Raw genomic sequence first — 12130 nt, 5'->3', positions numbered from 1 at the left:
TGTTAGCAGCATCTCCCACTACAAGCTCTTTCTCATGGACAGTAAGTATATTAGGCATAGCTCCCATGAGAAGTATTTAAATTTGGTTCCAAGTTTAATATCTGTCAAACTAAAAGACCTACATACACAAGCTTTTACAGAGCCTATAACAATTATACAATACAATGTCATTTAGTTTATTACAACATATTTGTTTTTCTATGCCTTCCATCCACTCACACAAATCACAACAGATACTGAAGAGAATAAACCATTAAACCCACCAATAAAGACTTAAAAACTATATACGGTTTTAAAGTCATTTTTAGAGTCATTTTATAGTAATTTTTATAATATTTAAAACGACAATTGCTCTTTTATTTAACAAAATAATCTTGGGGATAATAATGGATAGAAATGTATGTGTGATTTTTGGTTTAGACTTTTTAAAGATGGCATTTAAATACTTAACTTTTAACGTTACTACACAACAGTAACCATAAAATGACAAAGTAGCATAAGAATGTTTTAATTTTGTATTACAGTCCAAAAATACATTAAAGCACATTTGTATACGTAATAAATATTTGAGGTTTTCTAGTGTCCATGTATGAAGCAGCCAGAACTTGTGAACACTATTGTAACAAGTTCTCTCTGTGAAAGTCCTTGTAATTCGTGTTAGACGTCTTTGTAATTTCACACAAACTGCACGCTAAACACAACAAAATCCAAAATGAAACACAGGACGTCTGCAAGAAAACCAGCTAGAATATATTTAGCATGTCATCCTCAAGGATCGCTATCGTTCAGAAAATACGTCTTATGTATTCCTTCTAAACAAAATGCCCTCTGCTGGACAAACTCAATCACGCTGCACTTCTCGTGACCTGATGTATCCCAGTGACCTCTAGGTGTCCCTCTGTGCTGCAGGAGCCCCTTAGACATGACCATCAATATTTACCCAAGAAGTAGGTCCCCCAAGCCTGCTTTCACTTGCGTGGGAACAGGCTTAGTCACACTTGTTGAGTTGGTCTCCCAGCAAGGTGTGAAAACTTTAGGCTGACAGGAGGATATTCTTCAGTAGCAGGATACCAGTCTGAGCCCTTGGTGAGTACTGTGAAGGTTAGTCGAAGAACTTTAGAAAAGATCTGTATCCCAAACTGACCCTCCAAAGAACCATTCCGGTATTATTATTATTTATGATTTAATTCCTAGTCAATTGAACTTTCCATTGAACACATAGACGTGCATATCAGGGCCTGATTAAAATGCAAGAATTTTTACTACTGTCTATTCCGCTTTGTTTGTCCAACTGCTAACTCTATCTCACATCAAGAGAAGTAATATAACTTTCCTTAAAAGCTTAACAATTTACATTGTTTCCCACAGGAAAAAATCCCCGAACTGACGTTCTCCCACTGGGTGATTTATAGAACTCTGTCAGACCCAATCTTTGCCGTTGGTGTGCTGTCTGCTTGGCTTTGTCAGGGCTTTATGTCACATGCATTGTTGGGTGAACATGTTGAAAAAAGTCATGAGTAATGAAAATGGAAGTGCAGCTGTGTGCTTGGGGTGCTGAAACATTCTTTGTTCTCTGGACCACCATGAAGGCTTGATAAGGGTTTGTGTCCTGTCTCAGTTTTTCCTCCAGTCCAGCCCTCCAGCGCTGCGCAGTTTAGGTCTTTCCCTGTACCAGCACACTTGATTCAGCTCAAATCAGGAGTGTTTGATCATGCGTAAAATGTGCAGGGTGAACACACAAACAGTGCAGTGCCGTGACCCTCTGTGGCTTGGTTGACTTCATTAAAGTAGCCCTTAACAGATCTTTATGGGAACGTCTTGTCATGTTTCTTTGTTCTTATTTTCTTGCATCTTCCAACGATTATGGTGGTGACAGTTGAAGAATAATGTACGGCTGTTTCACAAGCTATAACAGGAAAAAATCAACCAGTTACAGTGTACCTGCTGCCTATGTGAAAACACCAATCTCTTTTTGCATCTGCAAAGGCAAAGAACTGATACGTCTTTAAAGATGAAGATTTTGATTATTTTTCAGGTCACAGTCTAGAGAAAATATGAACGACACATCTGTTATGAGATCCAATGTTATCCCTGAGGAATGGATTTTATATCTCTGATTTAGACCCAGAACTCACACATGAAATATAGTTACTATCACTAGCCTGTATAAAGTATCTAGGGTACAAGGAAGTTTTTTGTGTAACATATAACTGCATTTCATAATTCAAGCATTCCCATGCTATTTTGTCATTTTATAGTTACTGATGTGTAGTATTAAAAATACAAAAAAATAAATAAATAAGCAAAAAATAACCTAAAAATGTGAGAAAGTGAGAAAATGTATTTGTCACTGCGTTAATTATGAGTTCCATCAAGGAAAAAAGCCCCGCGAAAAAATTTCAGTTTTTATTCATCAGTATTATCTTGGGGATAATGTTGTAACAAAACCCAATTTTGGTGAGATTACCAATCACCAACATAGTGTAAATATAATTTCTTGTTTGTGTATATACACACACACACACAAAATAATATTACAATATTTTTTTATGAATTAATCAAGTCCCGTTCCAGGTGACTGTGAGAAGTTTGGTGTGTTTTCCCAGTGTCCACGTGGGTTTGCTCCTGCCCACAGTCCAAAAACGCACGTTGGTAGGTGGATAGGTCACTCAAAAGTGTCCATAGGTGTGAGTGAATGTGTCGCCCTGTGAAGGACTTGTGCCCCCTTCATGACTGTATGAAAATGTGTTTGTCGAACAAAAAAAAATTGCAAAATTACTGCATGTATGTAAATGGAGGATCCACAGATTTAAGTGTGTCCAGGTTTCTTGCTCTGTTTGGAATAGGGATGAAATAAATGTCTGAGAGAGAGGGGTGCAATCATTCTGTTAAATCAAGATCAGCCCACTAGAACCGGCTGTCCTCTCCAGCCAAACTCCTGTCTGATAGATATCTACAGAGAGCGAGAGAGAGGGAGAGACAATGTGGGAGAGGGAGTTTGGGAGAGAGACTTGCCAAGACAAAGAGAGTGAATGATAGAGAGTATAGAAATGTGTCTGTGTTTTCTTTCACCGGAGGACAGTAGGTGCACCTGTTCAGACGGTGCTTTCTGTCTCCCTACACACTCAGACTACATTTGCAGGAAAACCACAACTCTGTCCTGAAGGTATGGTAATGTCGTATTTGTTTAAGCTGTGCTTAAAGAATGTCAATGTGTTTCACATAGTCCACCTGATCAGCAGCATGAGGCCAAGAGCCAGAAATTCTGCTCAGGACTGTGGTTTATGTGATGAGACTGAACATGATCTATATCCTATCAGTATCAGTAGAAAAAAGTGTGTAGTTTGAGCATGGTATATATTCATGTAATGTATACTTATTACATATATACTTACTACACTAAGTGCAAATAGGCAAGCCAAGTTTTGCTGGACCGCCATAGTGTTTGTCATATAGGTGTCACTGGCATTTCAGCAATGGAAAATATGGGTCCAAAATACAAACCCTTCTTATTAGAAGTCCTCGAGAAGCTTTGGTGCTTCATATCTAAACTATAAAAGCAGTCACTTATGTGTGGATTAAAGGAGTAAACACATTGTATTGAGTCTGTCCCAAAATTTATTGAGCTAAGAAGGCACTGACTACATAGACAGCTGTTTAATAGGCAGCATTCTAATGGATGTCCGTTCTCATGAGGCAGATTATTGAGATGCTCTTGTTGATTGATTGCATCACAGCTTGTTCCTGCCCACTGCACGCGACCACTGTTTACCTCAGCGGCCAGAGTCACCTCAGCATTTCTGGGAATTGGGACAACCTATTGGGAGAATTGGGAGTGCACACACTATGATGTAAAATGCTCTCTATGTAGACAGCTCGCTTGGTTTTGGGATAGACACTTTTATGTGTTTTGAGCAAAGAAACTGAGGAAACTAAGAAGACAACATCCGCCACTTAAAATGAAAAACTGTTCAGGAAGATAATTTCAGCCTCATCTTGTGACATATTTAACACTAGAAGCGCAGAAAGGTGGTCATTTGATTGCTGTGACTGAATAACTAACATTACTGCGAGCATCATGTTGGTTTTGATATCAGAAGTCAGCATGGCGCTCAGAACTGATAGTCACAGTGGTCAACAGTGACTCTATGCTTCTATGTATCAGTAGATCAAAGAGATGCAGTGGAAATATAAGTTCAAATGTCAAGCTGATAAAAAAATTATTTTTTGCTATAACTCTGGCTATTTAAAATGTGGGCGACTCATGTACTTTTTGACTCACCATCTTTTCCTCTACTCCCTCATCTATTTTCTCTCCATCTGATACAGAGTCATTTAAGCTAAAAAAAAAAAACCCAGGTGAGCAAGCCAAGGGCGAGAGTGGCAAGGAAAAACTCCCTCAGTTGAAGAAGAAACCTTGGGAGGAACCACAGCTCACATGGGGGGCCTATCCTCCTCAGTTAATTCTACTGGTAATAATAGTTAGGAGTCCATGAAAAAGTCAGTGTAGGGTGGGCAGCTCCAAGGCACTTGGTGGTAGCTGGAGCATGGGCAGCTGGTTTGAAGCGAGGAGCAGGAGCTTGACAGTCATCCATCAGTGTCCAGCCGGACAGGTGGGCAGTCGTTTACTCTGAAAAATATAAAGGGGTGGAATTAGTTTTAATCTGTTTGGGCAGAAAATGTGAACATTTCCAGAGTGTGGCTAATGACTCTGGCAGATCTGACTATGACAGCCTTAACTAAAAGAACCAGGAGGACACAGACGCGGGAGCATCCTGGAACACTGGCTCCACCATCAACAAACCTGAGTGATTGTGTAATGCGGCAGGATGACAGCACCAGTTTACTATAATTCCCTGTGTCCATAGACCTCTGGATCTGTGGGGGAGCATTACCTACCAAAAGCTAAACTAAACAAATGAGTTTTTAGCCTAGATGTGAAGATTGCGACTGTGTCTGAGTCCTGAACATTTTCTGGAAGGTCATTTCAGAGTTGGGGGGCTTTTTAAGAAAAAGCTCTTCCCCCAGCTGAGGCCTTCTGAATTCTGGGAATTATTAAAAATCCAGTACTTTGTGATCTGAGTAATCGTGGAGGCTCATAATAGGAAATAATATCTTGAAGGTATTCAGGAACAAACCTGTGTAGGACTTTATATTATATATATTTATTAATATATATTAATTACAGAATTTGTAATCGATACAGAATTTAACAGGCAGTGATGTTAGAACTGAACTGATATGTTCAAATTTTCTAGTTTTAGTGAGGACCCTGGCTGCAGCATTTTGAAATAGTTGAAGCTTGTTTAAATTCCTGCTAGTTCATCCTGACAGTAGTGTGTTACAAAAGTCAAGCCTTGACGTAATAAAGGCATGTACTAATGTGTCTGCGTCATGCAGGGGTAAGGCATTTCTAATCTTGGCGATGTTGCAAAGATGTAAAAAGCTGTCCTAGTCATACTGCCTGTGTGTTGATCAAATGATAAATCCGGGTCAGTTATGACACCAAGATTTTTTGCTGCTGAACCAGGTATAACTGGAATGTCAGCAAGATATAAATAAAATCTGATAATTTATTTCTTGCCACCTTTGGATCCAAAAGCAGGACCTGTTTTGTTACTGTTTAGAAGGAGGAAGTTATGCAACAACCAACCTTTCAGGTCGTCTTCTATTTTCTTTAATCTGTGTTTATCATTGGGCTTGGCTGAAATATACAATTGCTTGTCATCTACGTAACAGTAAAAGTTCATGTCATGGTTTCTTATAACCTATAGGTAATGTCTATTATGTTCTAAAATGTATAATGGTCCTAAAATAGAGCCTTGCGGAATTCCAAATCTTACTTTAGAATAAAACTTTTATGAACTGATAACGTTCCATCAAGTAAGATTTGAACCATGATAGGGCTGTCCCTGTGATTCCAACCATGTTTTCTAACCTTTCTAGGAGAAGGTCAAGAAGCACCATCAGGGATACGTGGCCTTGATCAGAGGCAAGAAGAAGATCATTTGTTATCTTGACTAGGACTATCTCAGTGCTATGATGTGGCCTGAAATCAGATTGGAATTTTTAATATATATGATTCTTATGTAGATATGAACAAAGTTGTTGGGCCACAGCTTTTTCTAAGATCTTGGATAGAAATGGTAGATTAGAAATAGGCCTGTAATTAGATAATATGCTAGCATCAAGATTTGGTTTCTTAATCATATGTTTAATAACTGTTAGAATTGCATCAAGTGTGCATGTTGTACAGGTTGCAGAGGTGATAGATTTCTCTAGTTCTAACTGTGGGAGTGGGTAAAATGTCTTTCTTTTACAGTTACAATATGGTTTATATCAGTGACATTAGATGAACGCCAGGTCGGATTTAATAATGTGGCTTAAGTTTGTTGTCTAATAATTTTTTTTTTTCATCTGTCTCATACTTTTTTCTTTTAAGTGGCGCCACATTTTCTAAAGTAGATCAACATGTATTTTCTAAATAGTCAGTTAGTACATCTATTAGCAAGTCTTAGCTCATCTTCTCAACAACAGTTTTCAATTCTAGGGCTGTCTGATTATGGTCGGAAGCCAAGGTAAAAACATTAGGATCCATGTAGCATATGCGCTTAGAATTTGACCAAGCTGTGAATGGAAACTGGGGTAATTATTGCCGAACCAAGCTTACAGAGCTATATTTTTTGTGGCTGTTAAATAGATTCTGGTATATTATATTATATTATATTATATTATATTATATTATATTATATTATATTATATTACCAAGACAGCTGCTCGGTATCTTCACACTTCCCTTTACAGTAATGTTTCAACAAAGTCACAAACCCACATTATACCACACGGCTATAGCCAATATGTATATACTGCAACAGTATGGGAAGATATATTTCTTGCGCATGCACATTTCAACATATTTCAGTCAGTCAGTAAGTGAAAAAGCATTCTCTAGGCTGCCTAAGCAGTCTATAATGAGCTTTAAATATTAGTAGTTGTTAAAAAAATGATTCCAATGTTATGGTTTCAGCATGCATTTTTGCCAGTACTAGTAATTAGTGGCTATAAGCTTCCATTAAGTGTTAGCTACGTTAGCCTTAAAGCTTCAGAGCAAAGAGGCAATCTTTGGATACCAATTGCTTATTTTCTATATATGGATTTCCAAAAATTAATTTATATGAAGCCATGAGGTTTCTAACCCGTGGTTACAGTGATGTTTTCTGTGCCAAACAGTAGCAGTGCTCTGGTTTTGTACTTCAGTAACTCAATAGGACACCTCCAGCAGGCCTGGAGGTTTGAGGTGGGGGTAGGGGCTGTGGGCCGAATCGCCAGATCTCTCAAAATCCCCCACAACACAATAGAATCTGAAGTCATCTTTTGTTAGCTTTGGTGAGCGTTTAGAACCTGATCTGAGTTGTAGATGTGCATGTAGGTGCTTCTGGGGTCAGTCACCGTTTCTTTTTGTGTTACTGTTTGAGGTGAAACCTGTTTGAGGTCTCTGAGTTGACTTTGTTTGATTTGGGTCTCATTTCAACATCAGAACTCAGCACATTATCAATAAGACCTAAAGCCGCCCGTGTTTGTTAACTAGACTGTGCCGAAAAGTGAACTTTGATAATCCTATCAGGCATTCAACCTTTTGGCTTTGTGTTCCAGATCGATTTGGGATAAATGGCTGTAATCTGCTTTGCTGGTGCTTAGCAGAGCTTTGTCCAGGCCGAGACGGGAGGCATTAGGATTCGGGTAGAAACTGCTGAGGTCAGAGGGCCACACTTGAGCATGTGGAAGAGCTTAAGACGCGTTCATAAAAACCAGAGTTTGCACACTACTGTACTGGGACCAAATTAATTAAGTGAGGGTGAATGAATTTTTGTGATTACTTTTGTATAAGTGGTTAAAACTGTATCTAAAATACCTATAATACATGAGGTTTTTCTATTACTGTCACTGTCTGCGAAGTGTTTGGTTAGACAGACAGACAGATGCACACATTCACAGATAAAGTTGTATAGTGTGGCCTTAAGACTTATCTTAACCCGAGGCATATTTGAGAAATGTAACTAAAAAGCATATTGAAGGAAATGGAAATATAGCATGAAGGTGGAATACAAACGTGTGTGTTTGTGTGTGTGTGTGCGCGCTCAGTCCTATATTTGTCTGTCTGGGTGGATAGCCAAACTCTGCCAGGAGCTCTTAAACACTTACCCTGCACAAATTAGATTAGACTTCCATTTCCAGCCTGTGTTAGAGAGAGAGAGAGAGCGAGAGAGAGAGAGAGTGAGTGAGTGTGTTTGCACTCATTTCTCTAAAGGAATAGCAGTAACTGAAACCCACCCTGGCTGCATCTGCAGAAGCTGAGACATAGAGATGGTGTGTGTAGACGTGCGTCTCCTTCACCTTTCAACATCGATCACTCTAAACAGTTCTGCTGCCGCTCTGCTATGAGTTGCTGAGGTGTTTGATGCCAGGCTCGGTTGGCACTGACTGCCCCTGGCATGGAGAGACACACTGAAGCCTGCTGGCGTTCGGCACTGTTTACCTCTCTGGAGAGTGAAAGAGAGAAGAGGGAAAGAAATTGAGTGAGAGATGGCTGCTGGCTTCTTTTGTTTAAGTACATTACATCAGACAGGAACAGTGGAGAAATTAGATCACCCACGGGCATTTGGAAACGGAGGCAGAGAGATGGTGAAATAGTTTCTCCGTTTACTGATTTACTTTGTTTATTTTTTTCCGTGCCACTCTATTGCGCACAGATGCTGCGAATGCGCAGTCACACATTTTGGGCTCCAATTGACCAACTTCCATCACAAGTTTCTGTTTTTCTCACCTCTTTTCCCTCTTTGACCTGTTCTCTCTTATCATGAATCTCTTCTTGGCCTCTGCTATGAAGTCTGGCCCATTTAATGGGCAGTGATTATAAGCCCTTTTCATTCAGATCTTGTCCTCATTGGCCTTATTGAATTCTTCACATGACCATCCCCACCAGCGACCTCTCCATTATCTAAATAGCCTTATAAAGTGCAAATGAAGTGTCGCACACGCTGTCCTCGCAAGCTCTGTTTTTGTCTCTTGATTGTCAAGCTGTTAAAGAATTTCGCCGCCTAATAGCTGATAATTACACCCCATTACGCACAAATGTGTAACCGGAGATGAGGGGAAATGGGCGAATACTGAGCATGCCTCGCAGCCACTGTGAGCGAGTGTGTTTCAAATAGGCCAGGAAGTGTGTGTGTGTGTGTTTAATAATGGAGTGCCAAGGGATATGTTTCTTAAGAATAAGGACCACAACCAGTTATGCACATATCTGGCATCACTAGAATGTTGCAGATGCTAGTATGCAAGGCAAAGAGAGCCAGTCATTTTTGTAGCACTTTCAGTAATGCAGTTAGCTATAGCGGTCTCCTGAGTTTGGAGACATTTCCACCTTAAGTTATTCAGAAAAAAAGTCAAAATTACCCACCTATGGAGCAGAATATCCTAATTTCAGTTTGTGCTTTGTGCTTTTCAACATTTGGTGTTCTCTCCGTTGTCTAAAAATCTCCAGATTCCTCTGGTAAGGTTTCTTTTTTACTCATTTAAGGACACTGTGGTTTCGTAAACACGTTAGACCAGGTTTGAGCACACAAACAGAATGGAGAGCTAACAAATAGCAAGGAGATGTATTCTGAATTTTATAAAAAGTGTTATTTGTTTTGTTTTTTTATTTTATTCTGCATTTCATCATCTAGACAATCTCTCTGGCCAAACAGTGGTCTGCATTGTTTACACATGATGTTTAGCACCTGCTTAGTTTACTTGGAAGAAGGAGCGAGTCGGGACAAAAAAGTACCTGCTTATTTGCCTAATGGAAAAGCTAAAGAGCCAAGTAGAGCAGGGACCATGCAGTGGAAAAGTGACACTATTAGAAACCCCAACCTCACCCCTGTTAGCCAGTCTAGCCATTCATCAGTGGTCAGTTTGGCATCACAGAGTTGCTGTTGGCTGGATATTTCTAGGTAGTTGACCACTCTCAACCTAGAGACACTGACATGAATAAAATAAAATAAAAACACCCCATTGTGTCTTATTCACTCATACTAGCACCACACACACAACTTCAGCATGTGCTCCCAGGGCTATCAACCCATTCACTGTGGATCACATCCATGTGCGCATTTACAGAGTGTGAGCTTAGACTAGCACTGTTTTTAATTTCTGAAGTTCCTACAAACAAACAGTATGAAGTTAAACACCCGGAGAGGGTTGGTGTGCTTGATGGGAGATAAAAACTGTTCTTGCAGTACGGACAAAAAAGGGTTCACATTCTAAAGAAGTAGTGGGACAACCTTTTGTTTCTTGTGATCTCAACACATCCCTCTTGTTTTGTCTACATAGGAGTACCCATGCTTCATGCTTCCATTCCTCCTCTTCTTATGCATGTTTGGGGGGGTGTGTGTGTGGGTGGGTGGGTCTGTGTGCGTGTATGTGTGTGTGTAAATTACACATGAGTATAGCTAACCAGACTTCCTTTCCACATTCACACATTAGCACTTTCATTTTTCTTCTACATGTGTCCTGCATTTACACAGTAATGTCTCCACACCTGTGTGCATTTCCATGAAGCCTCTGGGCAGCAATTAATCAAGAGCAAAAGCATGTAGATGTAAATATGAATAAATGAATATGCATTTCCTCATGGAGTCTGCAAAATGTGGAGTGTAGGACGGAAGATTGATGATTTGCTGTTTGTTTCTTTTTTCCTGCAGCATTCAGCCTCCAGTCTCTATGACAATGCACCAAAGCAAAGGCCAAAAGTTTGTGATCAAGCCAAAATACTACCACACGCAGGTTCACGGAGCCGGGCAGACACCTGAGCGCAGCATTCCCCTGACTGTCGGACATCACCATCTTACCGGTCAGTAACATCATTACTCCCAACTGTTTGGGGTAGGGGTTGGGGTTGTGTGGTGTTTAATAGTGGATAACAAGCAGGTGCCAAATGAGAAGAGCGGAGAAGCCTCTGTTGCAATGCACTAGACTCAACTTAATCTTTGATTGTGACTTGTGTGTACACAGTCTACCTGAGGAAAATTTGGCTTCTTTAACGTTGAAGATCAGTAAAACATGACACTGGGCTGGGTGTCATGCAGTTCCTTCACAGCTGTGATAATGCTGCAGGGGTGGGTGTGTGTTAGGCTGGATTTTGATTGTTTCAGTTGCATCTTTGCCTGTAAAAGCAGAAAGGATTTAACCAGTGTCTTCTGCAGAGTGCGATATAAAATGAATTATTAAACTAATTTTCCAAAGGCTATTATGGATAAAGGCAGAATGGGAGAAAGAGAAGAACAAAGGAAAAGAGACAATTAAATAATGTGTGCATGTAATGTGAACAGATGTGTGTAAAGGAGAAAGAGCAATAATAAAATGGCATGGCTTAGTTACAAACCTCTATACAGTTAAATATTTGTCAGCAGTTTCTAATAGCTGTGTGTATGTGTCTGTGAGATTACCTCATGTGTTATGTCAGTGCCACTGGTATCTCCCTACAAAATAAGTCTTTATTCTCTGATAAGCAGTGTTAGGACACAGAGGTGTGCTGCAGTACTTGGTTAAATAGTTGAGGGGGCAGTATTTGCTGAATTCACTTAAATTATGTTTTAACAGAACTGTAAAATATGAGACATGGCTCGTATTTGTGAGTAAGGTTTTTATATACATACATTGCTCAAAAAATAAAGGGAACACTAAAATAATACATCTTAGATCTCAATGAATGAATCATTCAAGTTGAAAATCTTTATTCATTACATAGTGGGATGTGTTGAGAACAAAATTAAATAAAAATGATCAATGTCAATCAAAATTATTATCCCATGGAGGTCTGGATTTGGAATCATACTCAAAATAAAAGTGGAAAATCTAATAACAGGCTGATCCAACTTCAGTGGAAATTCCTCAAGACAAGTTAAAATAAGGCTCAGTATTGTGTGTGTGTGGCCTCCACGCACCTGTATGACCTCCCTACAACGCCTGGGCATGCTCCTGATGAGGCAGTGGATGTTCTCCTGGGGGATCTCCTCCCAGACTTGGATTAAAGCATCAGTCAACTCCTGAACAGTCTGTGGTGCAACGTGGCATTGGTGGATGGAACAAG

The 12130-nt window shown here is 39.7% G+C and overlaps 1 protein-coding gene across 5 annotated transcripts in view; it reads left to right on the top strand.

The window, feature by feature from the left end:
- Window positions 1–12130, top strand: part of ltbp1 (latent transforming growth factor beta binding protein 1) — a 116887-nt gene that overhangs the window by 33600 nt on the left and 71157 nt on the right. For all 5 annotated transcript variants that reach the window (XM_066670996.1, XM_066670979.1, XM_066671006.1 and 2 more), the window contains exon 4: window positions 10743–10891. In XM_066670996.1, the coding sequence (XP_066527093.1) occupies window positions 10743–10891 (149 nt within the window). The remainder of the gene's footprint in view (window positions 1–10742; window positions 10892–12130) is intronic.

The sequence above is a fragment of the Hoplias malabaricus genome, chromosome 1 (genome assembly GCF_029633855.1).
Source record: "Hoplias malabaricus isolate fHopMal1 chromosome 1, fHopMal1.hap1, whole genome shotgun sequence".
Taxonomy (NCBI): domain Eukaryota; kingdom Metazoa; phylum Chordata; class Actinopteri; order Characiformes; family Erythrinidae; genus Hoplias; species Hoplias malabaricus.
Note: the sequence above shows the minus strand (reverse complement) of the source record. Positions and strands in the feature narration are given on the sequence as shown.